The sequence below is a fragment of the Colius striatus genome, chromosome 6 (assembly GCF_028858725.1).
Source record: "Colius striatus isolate bColStr4 chromosome 6, bColStr4.1.hap1, whole genome shotgun sequence".
NCBI classification, from domain to species: Eukaryota; Metazoa; Chordata; class Aves; order Coliiformes; family Coliidae; genus Colius; species Colius striatus.
In genome coordinates, this window is record NC_084764.1 from 42,473,371 (window position 1) to 42,494,664 (window position 21,294).

The following is a 21,294-nucleotide window of genomic DNA, read 5'->3' on the forward strand; positions in this document are numbered from 1 at the left end:
TTCTATGGTTACTTTCCAAGGTCGCATCTCAGAAGCCTGAACAGTGGTTCAGAAAGACAAAAGGCATTTTGCATCCTTCACTGCATTAAATAATTTATGAAAGTTAAGGCATCCTCGTGGAAAAAAAAATAATATAGTAGAATAGATTCTGAGGTTATTTTCTCAGCAACAGTTTGAAGCACAGTAAAATCAATACCTCTACAAAAGCCTTCAAGTAGCAGACTATTTGACTAATGTTCCACAAGGTACCAAATGCTAAGGCACACATCCAAAGTTCAGATCTATATGCACAAGCCTACATGAGCTGTGTGAATGGACCTTAAAACACAATATGTGGACATCTAATTTGCTGCTGTCAGCTTCATCTCTTAAATCAGACACCAGGCATTGTCTCAGAAAGTACTCTAAACATAAAAAAGGCAAAAATCAAACCAAAATGAAGCAGAAATGGTAATGACAGCCTTTATTATCTCCATCATTCTTTATTCAAAGCCACACAGATTTCATCTGTCCCTAAATGTTACAAATTTTGACTGGTGTAATGAAAGCTTGTACACAAAATATCTGAATTCTCTGCCTACCGCTACACTTGATCAGAGTTTATTGGAACTAATTGAAGTGTCTGAGGCTTGGAACAAAAACACATTAGTCATTTAGTGGTTGTGCTAATACTGCTATGCCTTTCTTGCAGTTTCATTAGATACAGACTGCTTCAATACCCTAATCATATGCTCAGTCACAGCACAATCAGTACACAGAGTACTGACAAGCTGTCCCACCATGCCTAAAGCTGATAAGGTGTCTGCTCTATGAGTAACCTCAATTATTGACTATATTTTATGGTCAATCTAATGACCAAATGCTTATCAGTGAACCATCAGGTGCCTCTAATAGGATAGTGACCCTTAGTTTATATGTACCATTACTGCTCATTAGTGAATAATTAGATTCTTTAATCCACAACTCTCAGGCATTAAAATATGATGGAATATCCTGCATCTAGAAAAAGACAACTATGCTTATTTTAACTCTTAAGATGTTCAATTACATTACTTAGGGATTGTATGTTACCTCTTAAAAGAGAAGCTGCTTGCAAAAAGCATATTGTGTAATGTTTTCTATCATGTCTAAATTGACACAGCTTTCTCAAACATGCAGGGATATGACGAGACTGGAAAGATAATGAGTGTGATTCACCACTGGGATTCTCCAGATTTACTAACTTCAATGGTTTTAATCTAGCAAAGCCCAGCAACACTGCAAATAATTTAGAAACCTGAAAACTAGTGAGTGCTGTTTGGAAGAAATAATTTGTCAAACAAAAGCAGGCAGATGCAAGGGAAAGTAGCTGCAAATATAGAGCTATTTCCCTGCTTCAAAGGCAGCAGTCCCACGGCAGCAAATGCAACCCTGTGAACAAACCAGTCTGAAAAAAACCTGTGAAAATAACCAACATCAAAAGAGTAACGTTTAAGAAGGGGATTTAGTACAGTTTGTCTTCTGCTCAACATTGCTTGGGGTTGCTTACTTTTTTCTTCTAACTGCTTTGATTCCTCCTAGCTGCTCTGTCACTGCTCAAACCTTCCTTCCAGCTCAGCCCTGTGTGCCAGACACCCATGCTCTCACCAAAACACTGTGCCCCCAGCCAGCATCAGTGGCCACCACCCTCACCTCCCACCAGTGGGCAGAAACCATACTCCTGGGTGGGGGGAACCTTGATTCTCTTCCCAAGGGAGTAGTATTTTCTTGTTTGGCAGATAATCCATGAACCTCTTCTCAAGCTCTCCTCCTCTTTGCTGCCCTTCTCCTCCTGACTCTTCTTGGAGACACTATTTCCTCTTTTCCCCGGGTGTCCAGATGACAAAAAAAACAACCCCCAACAGTTTATTTCAGCTTTATACCACAATATGCCAATATTTACTCAGGTGCAAGCAGAGGCCACAGAAGGGCCCTACAACTGTTTTACATATTTTCACTTAGTAATATCAAACTTGTTCAGGTTCCTTATACAAAACAAACCCCAACCTGGAAACAGGTACAATGTGTGGAGCACTAAGCAAGGCATGGCTCATGCCACACCAAGGGACAAAGCCCTCTTAAATCTGAAGGCAAGATTAAAGTTCTCCTCCTGCTTTATAAGGCTAAAGAGAGCATCTTCACAGCCTTTCAGGTCCATGAGATGCACTTTGTGCTCTGGCTTTCTTGTTTCATCAGTGACTTACTGCAAAGCTGCATTTTCCACTAAATCCTCTGGTCCTTTGGTAACGTGACCACTGAATGACGTCTGGCAATTTGCTTGTGTGACACAGTCAGAAGTTAATCAAAGGTTTCCTCCTTCTGTGACAGACCAGAGTGAGGAAAAATGCTTAAAACTGAATTAATTTCTTAATACGCTTCTGTCTGCTGGCTCTAATATTTGGCTTTGATTTTGAATACTTAGCAGTTCCATGCTAGACACTCTGCTTTGCTAGGTAATGAATAAAATACCTTTTTTTTAAATAAAAGAAAAAGTAGACCATAATTAAGCTTGAAGAAATTAAACATGACATTCAAATGAGAAAGAGCTTTGGATGAATATGTAGATCTGGGTTACACATATGCTTAACAAAATCAATGCATTCGCTGCAAAGACTATCTTACTCATTTTAAGTATGAGTTCTTCTTTATCTACCAGGTAAACATTTTGCTGCAGCTCTTAGTTAATGTTTTCCAGGTGAGGATTTGAACTCTCTGTACAGTCTTTTGAGTCTGTAACCTTACAAAGCTATGAATCTCACTGAGGAACAAACTGGAGTAAAAACCAAACCAAGAATCTGCACAGAGTTCTCCCCTCTCAGGCACGAGACAGCCCACAAGCAAGAGTCAAAAGGTGTTATTTCACTGAATAGATGCACGAGCTTTCATGTGAAGAAAGACATTTATTTCCTGCCAGGAAACCATGCCACAACCCAAAAGCTAATTGTGCTAGGACCTGTACAAATATAGTTATTGCTATTCCACAAATGACAAGACTAGAATCCTTTATTCACACAAAAAAAAACCCCTACATCTGTATCTAGTGTTGCTGTTGCCAAGAAAATCAAATATGCAGTTTCCACAAGCACCCTATGAAGGCTTTGTCTTCTGAAGAAACTAACCCTGCACCCCAATACACTGAATGTTAACATGCATGCATATTTTTTGCCTAGCAACTTTATTTCTATGACAAAACAGCCCTTTTCCTAAATCAAACTTCCAACCACAGACTCTACTACAGACGGGCTCCTAAAAAAAAATGGTAGTAGTAAGTAGATTCGGTCAAAGAAAGGGTAATGATTAAAAAAAACATCATTTTTGTGTGTGATTATCAAGATATTAATTTCATTTATACCAGTAGAGAACAAGAAAATGTGCCAGACTCTGCCTAATGCAAGTAACACACTGGCCCTGCTATGAAGTTCAGAATTTAAATGGCTGAGGAGAGAAACACAGTAAGGAAAGAATTAGCAAATAAAATGAATAGGGACTACAGCATAACACTAGTGCCATGACTCCTCTTTTCATCTCCAGGTGCTTGCCGAAAGAGGATTTGCTGAACAGAGAGACAAAGGACAGAGAAGTGGATGCGGCTGCAAAGGATTCAAGGCAGGGATGACCTTCCTCCTCAACATGCTCAAGGCTGGATGGTGCAAAAGGAAAAGGGAGATGGGATTGGAAATGCTGGAGCAAAAAAGGCTGATATCTCATCAGCACTGAAAAAAAACAGCCAAAACTGTTGATATCCCACTATTTGTGGTCCCTGGATAAGCTACTTTGATCCCAGTTTCTGCCAGCATCTGTCACTGACATATCCTTAAGTATTTCCTCATCTTCCTCTCCTGCCAAAGACTGCATGGCTCAAGGATGGGAGGAAGACTCAGCATGGAAACTTTCATCCATAAGGTCCCAATGGCAGGAGGAGTTGGAAAACAAGTGGGAGAAAGAGCCTCTCCTGAAGTTAATACCGACCGTGGTGAAGCATCTGGGCCACAACTACACAGCAGCATCCACCTGAGGACCTAGTGGATGTATTTATGACTGCCAGGGATCAATAACAGATCTCTCTCTCCCAGCATCTGTGAGATTTTCCATGTTTCAATTGCATTTCTAACCACGGTCATAACTGAACTTGTTTCTTGAATGCTCACTTTTAGGGAACCTGAGACTCTTAGACTCTGGAATACTGAGAAACGAGTGGCTGAAACACATTAATCAGCAGCGTGTTGAAAGATCGTGCAAACGCTGTAGAACTAATTCAGGTAACTGATAACTGTTAAACGAGAAAATTATTTCTCATTTAAGTCTCTCTCTCCATGAACAGCCACAAAAAAAAAAGAAAAGAAAAAGAAACAGAAGTGCTTTGTGCAAAAAGAAAAAAATCAGCCAGTGCTGTTAAAAAATTGGAGAGAATCAATTTTGGACAGAGGAAACATGGGCAGGGAATACGCAATGTTCTAATGGGGTTTAAAATGTTTTAGCTAGCACATAGCTGCTAAAGCTATAAAATTCTGATTCACTCAAGGCAAGGACAGATTCATGAGAAGCAATTAGGGCCTGATCCAACGTACAATGATGTCATTTGCAGTCATGCCGCTGCCTTTAAGAATCTTTTCATCAAGCCAACGACAATCATTAGTAAGCATCCGTCACTTCACAATAAAACCAGAACTAAGTTTCACTGACCAGTGACAGAAGCATCACAGGGAAAAAAGACCTTGGGTCTTACTTCAGATTATTAGACATTGATTTCTTTTTCTCAGTTCCAAGGAGAGTATTTTATTTTCTGGATTCCTCAGTGAAAGTGACAGTCTTTACATTTGCTTATAATATACAGATTTACACTGAAATCAATCCAAAGTAGATTAAGCTAAATCGCACTGCTCATACCCACAATATGAAATACAGTAATGAAAGCTGTGCTGCTATCCAGTCTAGGTACTTCAGAACAGATTCATATACCCTTATTTAGGTAACCAAAGAAGAAAATGTCCAAGCTTTTCTCCTTATCTTTCCTCTCCACTTCCATTGATTTCAGACCTCTGCCATGAAATTAAACACATTATCCTCTGAAGGTAACTAATTCTCTGTGGTGACTTTAAACCTGCAGCATGTAGCACAGAGACAAAACACTAACTTACACATACCTCTCTTGGGGCAATCAAATCCCAACCTCTGTGTACAGAGGCATAATATGGTTAAGACTCATTTCACTATGTTCCTCTATAAAACTGGACTCGGGAAGTTCAGCTCCTTCTGAGGTCTGACTGTAACTTATGGTAAGCATCATTTTATTTAATGGTGCAAAACATTATAAAGATCAAGAAAAAGGAAACAATACAATTACCATTGTGGTTACATGATAAGAAGGATCCTCACTCAGTGCATAAATTTGACTTTAATGTCATTCACAGACATACGTTTTTCAATATTGTCTCAAAACATGTTCAGTTCTGAGTTAAAAAAGGAGTTTGGAATGCAAGTACAAAGCCCTGAATTTTGATGTTTTAAATACCATCTGTTTGACAGCGTATTGCATTTAATCAACATTGCTAATTACAACAAACATTTCATCAACAGAACAGATCATTTTTGTTTTAAGACCCAAGAATAGAAAGAAAAAAAGACAACCCTATTCTGGGCTACTGCTAAAAAAAGAATGTCTTCAACTGTTGTAACTGCTCCTATCAACTATGGAAAAAACACAGGTCATGCTACTGAATAAAAGTCTAAGTTTTTTTTTTAATATATCTGCATGAAAAAAACTTCAGCTCCTGGGTTTTGGTCAAGAGAGGTTCCTGCTCAGGTCTCCAGAGAGAGAAACAAGGCATCACCATCACATCCTTGCTTCCCACAGGCAGCGGAAAGCCTGAGTCGTGATCATAGAATCACAGAACGGTGGGGATTGGAAGGGATCTTTAGAGACCATCAAGTCCAACTCTCCTGCAGAAGCAGATCCCACCTAGATCAGGTCACACAGGAATGTGTCCAGGTGAGTTTTGAAGACCTCCAAGGAAGGAGCCTCCACACTCTCCCTGGGCAGCCTGTTCCACTGCTCCCTCACTCTCTCACAGTAAAATAGCTTTTCCTTATTTTTAGATGGAACTTTTTGTGTTCCAGCTTCATCCCATCACCCCTTGTCCTGTTGCTAGATACCATAGAAAAAAGTGCTCCCCCAACCTCCTGACACCCACCATTTAGATATTTGTAACTGTTAATTAATGATGGGGTGACCAACTCCACCTCTCAGCAATCAACACTAGACGCTACACCTTCTACCCCTGGCAAAGACTCAAGAGCTTTTCTCAACCATTTGAAAGAACCATGAGCAGTTACAGAAGCCAGAAAGGTGAAAAACTACCTTATGAAGAAGGAAGCTGCAGCTGAGGTACCTGCCGAGACCCCGGCTGGAGCAACCATGCTCTGGGAGGCTGCCGAGCCAGTTCCTGTGGGGTCAGAGTTGTTCTGCCCCGAGCTGATCTGCACATTGGGACCATCTCGGCTACTTTCTGGTGTTGTTTCTGCCTGAAAAAACAAACAAACAAACAAACCAAAAATAAAAACATAGGTACAGGTTAATACACTTTGCTGCATGGCCATGACAGGGAGAAATCTCATGCAGCACTGCCAAAAAGTGTCTTTGCAAGGGTGAAGGCGAAGGTCAGCAGCAGCCGAGGAGTGATACAGCTCGACAAGCATACAGCAGTGGGTCATGCAACAGAGGAGGTAAAAACCATGACCACAGCAGATGAGCAGAAAAACAGAGACCTTTTGTGATGGGTAATGCACAGTTAAATAGTTTGACAGGCATGAAGAAATGGAAAACGATAAGCAGAACCCTTTTGTTTTACAGTGTTATTTGGGAGCTGGCAGAACTGTTTATCTGGTTCAGTTATAACTGTCAGGAATTATTTCTCAGTGGCACATCATCTACAAGACCTATCTGCTTAAGAGGAACTAACCAAACAGTCACATTTGTTACTTGTTTCCACACGAGTAACTCCAAGAACTAAATTTTCTTTAAATTGATTTTTTTGAAAGCATATATATGGCCCTGCTTTGCAGCATTATTTGTCTTAGCTGCACAAGTGTATGGTGGTTTTTTTCCTCCTGAAAACTGTTCCAGTGGAAGAACAGGAACGACTGGAGATGCATCTTCTCCAGTGTAACACATCTGCGGTACCCAAGGCAGAGTTTGGAGGGGGGTGATTGAGACTTTGCCAAAAATCTGTATTGTGAAATCCTCTCACGCCAATATCGCCATGTTTAAGCCATCAACTCTTTCAGTACAAAGTTCAATTAAGCAACATCAGTCAAATTTTCATTGACAGTGCTGGGAAGGTCTCCTTTTCAGAAGAACCTGCTCTCTGTCTAGGAGTACTGAAGATTTAATTAAAGGCGACACCACAATAAATATTTGTCAAAAGAGTTAATTGCTTCATGTATGATAATATATGATGTTTCTGTCATCTGAAATACTACTTTGACATTTCCAACTAATTAGCTAAAATAAATTCCAGAAAAGGAGACAGCCTTGTAATGAAGCACAAACGCAATTAAAGTACTTCCTGGGATGCCACCAAATTTTAGATTTTTGTGCTGCCATAGATCATGTTTTACAACTACAGATATGCAGACATGGTAATAGGGCCTTCCCAGTTACAGACACACCCTCAATTTTCTCATACACTGACAACCCAAACAGAGTTTTTCTCATGAGAACTAAAGCAACCTGGTTATTAGGTACCAAGTAAAAGAAAACTGACAACTAAGTAGTGCTCAACTGGTGCATGAAAAGCTGTCTGGAGTTTCATCTGGACTCATTCCCATAGGCTGAGTTCTGAGTTCTCAGTTCCCAGCAAAGTCAACAAGAAAGAAGTGCACACATCTCTTTTGAAGGTCTGCTTTTTAAAGATTAATACTATTATCAGTATTATGAAGTGGCTGACTAATGCTTTACCACAGACCGCTACACAAAAAGGTACTTAAAGAGTTCACCTAAGAAATCTGAAGCTGAGACACAGGAGAATATTCACACAGATTAACTTAATCCTAGCAAAGCTACTCGTGCTAGAAGCCTAATCACAAACTTTACATAACCCTCTGCAAACCCCCTCACTTTGCATTACAGAAGTGTCATGAGATCAGATTTCTTAGCAATGCAGGCAGAAAGGCAGAGACCCAGCACTGCTAGAGACCAAGACTGGCACAACGAAATAGTATGGTAGGAACACATGCTTAAAAAAGGGAGTCTGCCTACCCCATCCACAGTCTACAAGAAGTGAGAGCCAGGAACAAAGATGCTTAGAAAAGGATCAGACCTGCTCAGTGGTTAATTGCTTAAAACTAAGTGATGGAGTAACGAGGACCTTGAGGTGATCAATAAAGTAGGTACTTGTTCATTAATGAACTGAGGCAACAAATGTGTAATTTTGACCTATACCAGCCACAGAATGTATATGGCATGGAGAAAAACATGCAGATTGGGAAAAATTCAATGTGATATCTGAACTTCTGAGTTTCATGAACTGCCATAAAGCACTAGGAATAAATGGATCTTACAATTTACAGACGTAAGACATCTACACCAGAAACCCTGAAACCAGTACATGGGACTTACAAACTGGCATATCAGGAGAATGCCACACACACAGTGGCATGATCGCTAGCAAGAGAAAGAAACCCAATCAGCAATCACTGCCAGGTTAACATTAGTGTTTCAATAGTCCCCTACATTCTGGCAGGAAGACCACCATAACCCTCTGTCATGTGAGCTGTTGTCTCAGACTGTAAATCACAGATGAATTCCCAAGATACTTTTTCCATTCATTTTCAACAGGGATTATAGTAGACAATAGGACTTTGAAACAAAGAAAATCATGTTTAAGCAAAGCTCTGAAGAGGACAGAAGCAGCAATGTGTTTCTCACCAATCATACATTAATAAATGCAGAATCTATACAACAAGATCATCTCTAAAGATAAACATGAAATCTCCAGAGTTGCATGAAACTTCTGTGCATTTTGCAGCAAAGAGTAACAAATCTGTAAGAACTGACAGATCAATTCCTGTAAAAGCTATTCACACTGAACGAAAACATGAGCAATGTATAGCACACACTCCTTTTTCACCACTCTTTTATTTCTATGAGAACTTAGAAGCCTACATTTCTAAGAGGCCGATGATTGTGGATGCATCAGGCACCTAACTGGAAATATCCAAACCAAACCTGATGTTTCAGTTACCAGATGGTTAATAAAACTTTCCAAACCAACATATGCAAGCTGGATGTCTATAAATTGCTATTCCCACTTGAGACACTTTTGAAAACTTGAAATGTATTTTCTGAGTCAATTTGGAGGGTTTATTCTCAGTTCTGTGTGTGCATGAAAGAAAGATGACAGAAAGTCAAGGAGAAGGCATTGATTCTTGTCAAGGGGGAAAAAGTGAGGTGAGACAGGCAAGATAAAGTCATCAGAAGACTAGTACAGAACATAGTCCGTATCTTTTCCATTCAGTCTTCAATTACTGGATTGTTAAACATCAGTGTTTCTGCATGGTGAAAAGTGGGAAAAAAGCACAAAACAAGTTCTTTCAAGTTTAGGATTCAATTCAAGGACTGCTTGCACCATCCAAAGTGACAGGACTTTCCAGCACAACCATGTTCTGCTCTCCCAGAGACAGCTACACTTCTCCACTGAGGAGGGCAGCTCAGGTATGAGGAAATTTGTCAGGTCCGAGTCACTTGCCCTGAGGCAGGAAAAGGGAAGACAATTACTGGGACCCTCCTGGGCACTCCAGTCTGTCACATCATGGTTTCATGTGTGGCTTACAGATGCTGAAGGGGTATGAATAAGAGACAGGGCCTTTGCTTCTGAACTAAATGAAGGCATTACTTTGTGGGCTTCTCTCATCTCAACCCATGCTCTTCTGCAGACTGTGTTCCAGAATATATAATTCTCTAGAGGAATGGAAGCCACTTTGCATGACTTTCTTAAGCATGTAAGTCTGTACAGAGAGAAGACTCCAGTCTGCAGCTGAGAGGGAACTGGGCTTCACCATTTAATAAATATTCATAAATCACTCATGAACACAGAAATCACAACCTTGTCACTATAAAGTGTTACTGACTGCATCGAATATTTAAAGTATCATAAGCCTCCACTAATGTTTGTTTTCATTAAGGAAAGGCTGGCCAGACAGAAGTCATTAACCCTCTGGAAACCAGCTAATTCTCAAAGGAAGGATTTCCATAACTACTCTACAAGACTCCTTCCCTCTGCGCTCTCTGAAGCCACGTGAAAACTGGTACCAGTAAGAATACAGCAGGGACAATGCTTGAAAATCTCCCACCATTCATGTTAAACATGTAGGGATGACCAATGTCTCGGTGCTTCATATTGGTCATGGTCAGGAGGGTTTTGGCACCAGGTCCCAAAGCCTGTGCTGAGGGCATAGGAGCAGAGCTACACATGTTGCCTTTTGGCTGGCAGCATTCACACACAGAGATAAGACTGGCAGGGCCACAACAAGCAATGACAGCAGGAATTGTTCCCAGCTAGGACAGCTAAAGGCTGGGGGAAAGGGCAGGAAGAGACAGAGGCGACCTGACATCCTCAGGGTGTGGAGATGCGCTGGGCAGAGCAGGGGCATACCCTGTCTCATCCCTGATTCCCAGCATACAGGTTCCCTGCCGTGACCAGATGGCAGGAAACATCTGCCCAGGTTTAAACAAGTCAGACTAGTGCAAAATTACACTGTAGAGAAGTTGGTCATAGATTAAATCTCCAGGTAACAGAGTACACTGTCAGCCCTTTACCATTTGAAGAACAATTACAACCCTAACAAGATCTTTACAAGTTTGAAGTGCAAAGCCAAAAACTAAGTCATAATGTTTCCAGTTTCCTGAATATTTCCATTCTTTGGACATTGACATCTGTCCAGGAATCTAAAGAAGCCAAGCTAGATGCTACCACTATGTAAGTCATGCAAAATATCTGCCTGGTGCCAAGCAAGAGAAACATGGGAACATTAAAATCTACAGAAAAATAGATCAATCTTGGGATAGTATTGTCATGGTGAAAGAACACCAGAAGGTTGCATAGAGCTACAAGAGAAATCAATCAGATATGATGTCTAAATGTAAGTATCAATGAAAAAAGAAAGAGGGAAAGGAAGAAAGTAACAAAGAAGTGTCGAGTCTGACACCCATCTGTGAAATCAGAGTCAGAGCTCAATACAATTTACTTCATTTCAAAAAACTAGTCCCATAATGAAGGCATTCAAGAAGGCTTCAACAGTGAACTGCAGGTGAAGCTGCAGTAAGATCAAGCCTGAGTCTGCACTGGGGTTATGTTTTCTTTCTTTTTGTTTCACTCCTTTCCAACTAGCAGGCAGATAGACAGAATTTTGAGTATTTTCCCCTTCCACACTAAAAGGCCACAGTCAATTAAACTGTAAAAACTGCTCAACCTAATGATCTTGCAATGTGTTAAATCTACTGTTTGTGTAAGATAAAACAATCATTTTCCCCCTAAATGATTCATACTACCACTAACTGGAACAAATGTGACACAAATCTCTTTCTGGATAACGCTCATACTATAAACCTGTAGGCATGCCTAAGTCCTGCATGTGTCTATGCGAAATGTCTCCTCCTGACTGACAAGCATTACATAAAGTTAACAGTGAAGCATATGTCAGGCTGAGGTGAAACGTGTTCTGGATTGCCATTTAACAATGTTCCTACCAGGGCTCATTATAAAATAACTAGGGCATTTTGTAACTACAATACACTACTGTAGTCATTTTATAACCTGCAGCTGCAATGTGGTAACAAGAATGCCTAAACCTGGAGTTTCAGACTTTCCTGTGCATTTCATGCTCAATGTAAATCAAATGCAGAGTATAATACCTCTCCCCCCAAAATAGGTTTTCAGCCACAGAGTTGCTGATGTCTGGCTATTCATTGATCTATGAAGATGAGGCAGAAGGAGAAAAATCATAAAGTAAAACTAAACAGAAATAGGAGGGCCCATCTGCTGTCACAGAGTGGAAAGTACTGTAGGAAATCCAAAGACAACCTTGGGGTCCTTGCTTAGATTAATGTCTGAATTAGTAGGACAGGTTAAGCATTTGGATCTCAAGCACCAAAAATCACTAGCAGTCTGTGCTTCATGCACAGAAAGGACCTCATCCTTCAGTGGCAGGGCACACGCACCCAGCTGCACCCAGAGCTGCTGTCCTTGACACAACAAGGATGGAGAAGCAGCAGTTTGTTCCCTGCTAACCAAAGGCTTTTCATCTCAATTTGACCCAAATATCTCCTAAACCATGCTCCTTGGCCCCTGAGAAATTTATTAAGGATCTGGGCAGGTCTCCTTATTCTATGAAACATCCATTCTTTCCTCAGTCTGCCCACATTCTCAGGCTGGAAGCTGTCTGCAGCCAGGGCTCTGGTAGCATAAAGATGCTACTAGACAGTGATGGACCTTTCTGTCTAACAGATGAAAAGGAGAAGTCACTAATGCAAAAACTACAATAGTTGACACCTGGCTAAGAGGTTGGTGCCAGCAAGAAGGCTTCAGTTTTTATGACAGTGGAACCTTCTTTGATGACTGTAATTTGATAGGGTAGGATGGAATACACCTCTCTCACAAGGGCACTGGCATATTTGGGAATAGACTGGCCAACTTGATCAAGAGGGCTTCCAGGGAAGCCTGTGTGTTTGTATAAACACCTGTGCTGCCTCTACACCAACGCACACAGCCTGGGGAATAAGCAGGAGGAGCTGGAGATGTGGATGTGGGGCTACAACTTCACTGCAGTCACAGAGACGTGGTGGGACAGCTGCCATGACTGGAGCACAGTCATGGAGGGTTATAGATTCTTAGGAAAGACAGGCTAACAAGGCGAAGAGGTATAGTTGCTCTGAATGTGAGGTAGCAATTGGAGTGCATTGAGCTCTGCCTGGGTGGGGATGAGGGGTGGGTTGAATGCCACCAGGGAGGCTAACTAAATCTGGCCAGGAAGGTAAAGGAAAACAAGAAGGGACTTTTCAGGTACATGACCAGCAAGAGGCAAAAAGTGATGCTCTTTTGACTCCTTCAAAGCTATATGACCCCCAGTCACACAAACTTCACCCTCCTATCTACACATGTAGAAAGTCAGGAGAACATGGAAAAAGGCTATGAAGAAGGACATGGATCCTGCTGCACATAAACACTCACAAATTGGGACTTTTCACATGCAGTAGATTTAAAACAGGCAGGCTAGAGGAAGTGTTCCAGGCAAGCATCAGAAAACGTTGCCCAGAGCCCTCCCTATCAGCATGTATTACAACAGTTGCAGCTTCCAAAGCCAAAGAAAACATAGCTCAGGGTGTTTTAATTTACCATTGTGGTCAAAATTAAAAATGAGCTGTTTATTCAAGTGGACAAATATGCAGTTGAATCTCTGCTTTTTGTCAGAGGTTGATATGAGGAGGCAAAAAAAGTTCATTAACAAGCTCATAATAATGCAAATTTCTGTCAGTTTAGGATTGGGTTTCCTACAAAAAACAAATGCTTTAGGATTGACTTCCACAGGCCAGATGTATCTGTAACAGCAGCAAAACACAGAACACATACAAACTTGGCATCAAGAGAACTTGTGTCACCTTCCTGACATCACAACAAAAATCTCAGTGACTTCAGACAACTCAAAAACTCCCTGTGCCTTGATTATTCTTTACTCAGCAAAATTGAATAACCACATTCCAAGGAATTACGGGTCTTACAATTTTATTATGATCATTATATTGTTATGATTGACATAGAATGTCAGCAAATAAAGGCAAAGGTGGACAGAGACTGTCATATCTAATTTCTATTTCAATCATGCTTGAACTGCTTATATATTAGATGTAACTAAAGAGAACATCCCTTGGGAACAATTTGCCTGACAGCTACTACATGCAAGGCACCCATTGACTAGTGTCTCACTTGAAGAGGTACAAACTCTCATTATCTGAAGGGGAAACTGGGTCTTTAGCACACCTAAATCTAGAGAACAAGATTCAATTACAGGCAAGCTCATGAAGCAGAATTAAGTTGGCAAACACAGGGACAGCTCTGACTATGTGATCGTTGTTGAAGGACAGTTAGGTCTCAAATTAGAGATGGAGCTGTGCAAATGCTGCTGTTCTTTTCTTGAGTCTGCTCCCTGATGACCTGCTATTTACATCCCACATGGGAATCATATAACCCAGAGGCACAGAGAGTCACAATTCACCACCCACAAGCCTGTAGATGTCCCAAAACTCTTTCAAGTAGCTAAATGCCCTGACAGTAATGAGGAACTCCAGAAGAACTTGTCAAATGTGAGTGGCCACTGCATCAGGTGAGATTTCACATAGACAAGATCATTTAAGGAAGACTATTTAAGGAAGACTAACCTAAATGACTCCTAAACAATGCTGAAACCAAAACTTGCAGTAACAACTTGAAAGATCTAAGGGTTATGGACAGTTCCTCTGAAATCAAGATGTAGCAGCATCCAAAACCAACATCTAACAAATCTTAGACCTCACAAAGCAGAGCAAAAAGGAGGAGGGTGTGCACACATTGGGGTGCAGTCCTAGTCCTGTTTCTCAAGACTGGGATAGTGGAGTAAGGGAAATGACAGAGACAAGGAAGTAAATGGTCAAGATGATGGAGCAGCTGCCTCAGGAGCAGAGATGAAAGAGGCTGGGACTCTCATCTGAAGAGGGCAAGGCTGCCAAGGACCTGACTGAGATTCACAGCTATGGAGGTGGTGACAAGCTGAAAGTGAGTACTACTTGGCACTGGGAGAGTGAACTCGTGGAACCTGCTGACACAGGAGGCTGTGGAGGCAGAGTCTCATCAGGGTCAGAGAGGGATTAGATAAATTCCTGGACAGCAGGACCATAAACAGATACTAAAAGGAACAGAGTGAGATTTTCTCAGCTGTGTATGCTGGGGAGTATTGAGCAGACCAAGGCAGGCAGCCAGACTCCATAGCTCGCCCTAAACACTATTTCCAGCTTCCCTGCTGGAAATAGCCCTGGGATAGATGGCCTGCAGCTGAGCCCCAGCAGAATATTTCTAACATTCTTATCAGTGCCATACAGTCTTTTCACTAGAGTCCTTCTTAGCTTAACTAGTAACAGGAGGTTGCACTATTCCCACAGGCCCTGATGAGTACTTCAGAGTCATCACAAGAGGCTGGTGAATCTCAAGGGGATGTCTACACAGCTACTCTGCATAGACCAACATAATCCAAACCCTTCCCAAGCCAGGCATCAGAAGGGCTGCTCTCTCCTCCATCTTTCTACTGCCATCTACCTCTCTGCAATAGCCAACTGCCTTGCCCAACTCTACCACCACCACTTTTGATATGTGAATGGGGAAAGTTCTGGACACCAGATCGCTAGACTTTGCCCAACACCACCAAAAAGCACAGCAATGCACTTCTGCTTACAGCACCTTTCAAACGCTCCCTTCAGCTAAGGTATCAGAAAATAACAGCCTCGCCCACTTTTGAGATAGTGGCAGCAATGCAAACCCAGAGGAATTAACTCACAATTGTTTGAAGAAAAGGTAGTAATAATAACAGGTCAGCTTTGGAAAATGCCTAACCACAACATCAGTTTGTATGATAATTTCCAGGGACTCACGTCCCTAGAAGCATTTCACGCTTGAATTTTACAAGTACTGCTTTCAGATTCAAAGCAAACCTCTAATTATTGATCCTTTGTTACACTGGGAAATTACCTCATCGTAGTTTTAAAGTTCTATTTATAAGTCTAATAATCTCATCATTGATTACAGTGACTGTATTCTAATTATAAATCCATTATCTCCTCAACAATGAAATAAAATCAATAATGCACGTAAATGGGGGGAAAAAGGAATTCAAATGCATACATTAATGTCATTTCAAGCAGTGCTATTTTATACACCATCTCTAACAAAACTGTGTCACATCATTAGCAATAATGTGAAAAATCTTTTTCAATTAACAGAGCTGATTCAATGCTATGTTCAGCAAAGTGGCAATCCATTCCATTAAACACACACAGATGAAATGCTTGAAACATCTATGAACTCTATCTATACATCATAAATTCTCTCCCAAGTGCTGAAACCGAAAAGTAGATACATTCCTTACTGATGCTTTTTAAGCCTCCTTTCAGAAGCTACCACCTAAGGCATTTCAGTGATTCTAGTTGCAAGTAACAAAGAGCATCAATATTTACCACATGCTCTGCCACTCGTGCCACAAAACAGTGGGACAACTTTTGGCAATACTCACACTGTGCACAGCTTGACTACCTGGAAGCCCATGATCTCAACATGCCATCAGTCCAGTACACAGTCTGTGAGGCAAATGTGAAATTCAAAGCACTTTCCAAAAAAAAACCCACACAATGTTCAGTTCTGTTTTACCCAAAGCAGGACAATTGGGCAATCCACACCTGCATCCAGCCATGCAAACCAGTTCCTTCCATGGTAGTATGCAGAGACCACTGCAAAAGACTTTTTCTCCACCAGCCTGCACATGGCTGAAGTCTGTGCTGAGACTGAATTTATCTGATACTCTGCAGCCCATGCTCAACAACTAATGTAGCCAGTGCAGACTAATGGTTGCCTCACAAAAGCCCTTCTACATCAGATATTAGTCTTCCTCAAATGTTGGATAACACCTCTGAGCTCCAGCCAATGAGCCTTCCTTGGGAGGCCCTTTCCAATGTTGAGGTGACAGTGGATGCATTAATGAGCAACCACTTCACTGGAGAATACATAGGACAGCACATGCACAGCACAAATGGACCAGCAGGAACCAAAAGAAGCTAAAAGGAACTAAGTGAACAGAAAAATCCACCCTTAAGGAACTAGTTCAAAGGCAAAAAGTAGAAAACACTAATACTTTGGGTAAAAAAAGGAGGAGATTTTTTATCTTAATGTAGCTTAAAATGCACTTGCTGGATGACAGAATGACCTGTGGGCCAAAGGTAAATCCAGCAGATTAACATTTTCACATAATCTCTCAGGTCTGCTTAAGTCTACCTCTGATGAGTACAGGTGAAGTCTGGGCCAACATTCTTAATTATTGCTTGTTGACTTCAACTGTCAACAAAAGCGAGTAAGGACTTGTTTCCCTGTGAGAGCCCTAAGAACAACTGCCTAGCCTAGAGGGATGAAGGATCAAAGGAACTGTTCTCAGGTGGTAATTTGAGCCAGAACAGGGTCTGAGTCCTGTAAATAGTTACAGTCCCACAACTGCAAAACCAATACTATGGCAGCAGTGCCAAACACAACATAAAAAGATGCAATACACACCTTCACTTAAGAAAATGCTCATTTCCATCTTGTAGCCAACACCCTTTCTGTCAACTCAACACTTTTTCACAAGTCATTCTGATAACTGGGAATGCATTAAAAAGTAACCCCATTTGCACCTTCAGCATCCTGTACTGGGGGAGCTCTAGAAAAAAAAGAGCATGAAGACCTTAGCAACAGAGAGCTACCTTTTTATCTGCATGTTGAAGACTGAATTTCTAACCCACAGTTTCCAAGCTGGTCTGCTACCTGGCTGCTAGCACAGGGTCTTGTTGACTCTGTACACATGGTGTTGGTAGCATCATCCTCCTCCCACATCACATCCCCTCCCTCTGCTAAGGCAGCAGAGTGCAGTGCAACATATTCCTGCCCAGCTAAGATGCAATAGTCTCAGGAAAGGTCCTTTCCACAGGGGCTATAAATTAGGCTAGTATGAGAAAGCACTTAGTAACTTGGATCAAAAGGTTTCCTTCTGCTGTTCAGACTTGTTATGCAGAGTGACCAACGCTAACTTTGAAGATTTTTGTTGCTTTTGCCACCCCCTTTCCTCTACGTACTTCCTCTACAAGAGCAGTAACACCAACACCACTAAAGCTACAGAGAAAACAGAAAAGCCTTTATGCAACCCTAGCCCTACCACCAGTTTGGGGTTTGCTGTTGATTTCTGCAGAATCAAGATGTTATACGAGGAGTCTGAGAAATGTCCCAAAGCCCCGAGCCATCCAGATGTCTCAGACAAGATTTATGGTCAAAGCACTAGATTTTAATTGTTTCTTTACAAAACACATTTCACATGTTGTATCAATAAAAGGTCACTGAGAAATCTATCAAGAAGGGGTTTAAAAATTAATTTAAAAATCTATTTGGTATGGTATTTATCAAAGTTAAAAAAAGTAAAGGCAGGAAAGTAAATCTTGTCATTCCTCTGTTTTCCACACTCAGCTTTTTATTGCATCTCCTAAGCAAAGCGTAAGCCACCCTTGCTATAAACAAAGAGGATTTAAGAAAAGCCAAAAGAGGCTGAGTCCATCTGGTTTAGATGAGAGTCAGCAGAAGAACTTTTTCCTATGAACTGCAGGAAAGCTTGACTTGTGACTGAAATAACTCTGAGATTTTTCACATAAAACAAAGGAACGTAACTCCTTTAACCCATTTACACATGCTATGGGTGGAACCTCACTGAACCAGGCCATAAATTTCTTAACTTTAAACTTGTGAATACTTTCAGGGACTTGCATTGGACTTTTAAAGTGTATGTATATAAAATGGCAAATTTATTAAAAGCTTTACTTAGGTCACTTTTCAATTTTCCAGTGCTCCAACTTGAGTTTCCTAATGGTTCCATTTTAATATCTTTTGTCAAAAGCAACCCAGACACTGGTAAAGATTCAAAGAGCCACAACATTTTGCCTTATAAAGCAGTACCAATTGTATATGTATTCAAATTAGGAATATAGTGTGGCAAGGATTTCATTTTGCATGAGATGAAAGAAAAAGCAATTTGCAAAACAAGTTCTATTTCACTGTGATGTCTTTATAGCACATGGCATGGCTACTTTACCACTTCTATGCAGTAACTAATGCTGCATCCTAATAACACAGTCAATTGAAAGCATACAGCAAGACCTCTTTTTCCACAATACGTGCAGATACATGTAATAGGTGCACAAGGTATTTTCAGTGGTTTTAATGTTCTACCTCTCAGTCAGATTCCAACATGTCTAGGAAGCCTGAACTTCCCTTGCTCCTCTGCTTCTGTGCTGAACTGAGTGGCAATGCTGAGCGCTGCTAAGATGGTCTTTTAATTTGAGTAGTAACTTTACATTCACTTGTCAAGCCTAGAATTAAAAACATCAATATAAAACCATTTATTAATTGAAGTTGTCAGTCGTCCACCACAAATCAGCTGTCTCACCCAGAGTTATGCCAGCTCCCTCCCCTCCACAGTGCTCACTGTCTGGTCAGATTACTTATCACTGCTACTGGTGATTATTTTTTGTAATTTTTCACAAGAGGCCACTTGGGTAAAGCAGATGATTACATCTTCACCTTTTGCACCTTGGTTGCAATCTTAGTCTTCCCCTCCCTGGACCTTCCTCCAGATCCTTAATTACTGTTCCTCTTCACGGCTCCAGAAGCCCACAGTTATTATTTTGGTTGGAGCAGCACACCAACACCATGCTTCGAAGACATATCCCTGTTCAAAAAATTTATAATCTATATAATGGATTTTCACACTTGAACTCCAAACATATATTAAAAATTTATGATGCCCTGCACTTCTGACCCCCAATGTTCAGCCCAGAAGTGTTTTCACACCCATAAGTGACATTACAAGGCAATACATGAGGGTTTGGGGAGGGAGGTGAGAAGTGCAGAAATCAAGTCATTTTTTTTCTCTCCACAGACAATTCCACTATCAACACTGTTAAAACTAGCCATAAATAAAAAAGAAAAACATGGATCCTGGGGAAATGTTTGTAGGAATGAGGTCTCCTGAGGTTTGGCAGCCATACACTGGGGTGTATTTTCGTGCCCACAAGGCAACAGGCACAAAAAATCCTGCATCAGGCATCTGTGCAAGGGTTTGCTCTGTGTCACTCCCCTGGGCTGTGCCAGCACCAGCAAAAAGCCACAGGCACCTTTGGCAGTCAAAGTGAGCCAAGACAGACATCCAAGATGAGAAGGGCAAAAGCAGCTTTTGGAGGTGCCTGTTGCTCTCCAACAACTACAAAGGAAGTCTTGATAATTAGCTTAGAATAAACATCTTTCTTTTTGGCAGCTAAAAACAGTTGAGATGAACCCCAGCCTTTATCTGTGCCTGTCCTCCCATCTTTAGAAAATTAATCATACTCACTTTGTACGCAGCACCCAGTTAAATCACACAGAGGTAAGGGACTTGGCTAACAGTTCCCTACCAGGGAATCTAGAACTTGTTTCAAGAACCCCCCTTTAGTAACAAAACAAGGCAAAAGTACAAATTCCCAGTTAAACAGGGGAATTTCCAGAATGGTCAAAATCATTTCTATCTCAACTGAGAGTATAAACTCTCCAGGAAAGGAGTCATCCTTTCCTTCTGCATTTCTTGCCAAAATGGGTGCTAAAGACTCCACAATGCAGTCACATTACACATAATCAACTCTACATTTAGGGCTTTCCTCTCTACTGCAATTCTTCTTGCTCCAGAATTCCTCTAGCAATACCCATTTTTCCCCTCAAGAAGATGGGAAAGGTTAAAGACAGACATCTATAAAAGTATGTATATCTACAGCTTTCTCTTAGGTTCATCTTAAACCTAAATCCCTTCACCAACATCAGGAAAGACTAGTCAAAGTGATCTCTCCAACCAGGGCTTAAATAGATATAGATATAGATATAGATATAGATATAGATATAGATATAGATATAGATATAGATATAGATATAGATATAGATATAGATATAGATATAGATATAGATATAGATATAGATATAGATATAGCAAGGACTGGAAGTTCAGACTTCACAGAAGCCAAGGAATCACAGTTGTTGCAAAACTGTAAGATGAGAATTGGACAAGAATGTCCTGCAGTGGATGCTGTCCTAGACAAGAGCTATACTAGCTGATTCCTGAAATCCCTCCAATCCTATTTCCTTTAACACCTGTGAATCCCTGGGGGAAAAGCATAGGGGAAGCACTTTCTGCCTCATCTTCCCAAATAGCTTCATCAGACACAAGGCTCTTAATACAAAAGGCAGAAGGAGAATACCGACACATACAGAAAGCACAGTGTGGGAAGAGATGTACAACAGAGTCTTCAGTAACTTCATTTGGGCTTCAATGAATAAAGAAAAAAAAAAGGAGAGAAAGGAACTGAAGCCTAGCATCTCTCCAAAAAACTGCTTCTACATCTAAACTGTCCTTGCAGATGACTGGATCACATCCAGACAGTCTCCG

The 21,294-nt window shown here is 41.0% G+C and overlaps 1 protein-coding gene across 4 annotated transcripts in view; it reads right to left on the reverse strand.

Moving 5' to 3' along the window:
* The window catches only part of KIF26A (kinesin family member 26A), a 123,831-nt gene that overhangs the window by 44,299 nt on the left and 58,238 nt on the right, over positions 1–21,294 (reverse strand). For all 4 annotated transcript variants that reach the window (XM_061998252.1, XM_061998253.1, XM_061998250.1 and 1 more), the window contains one exon: positions 6,377–6,540. In XM_061998252.1, coding sequence (XP_061854236.1) covers positions 6,377–6,540 — 164 coding nt within the window. The remainder of the gene's footprint in view (positions 1–6,376; positions 6,541–21,294) is intronic.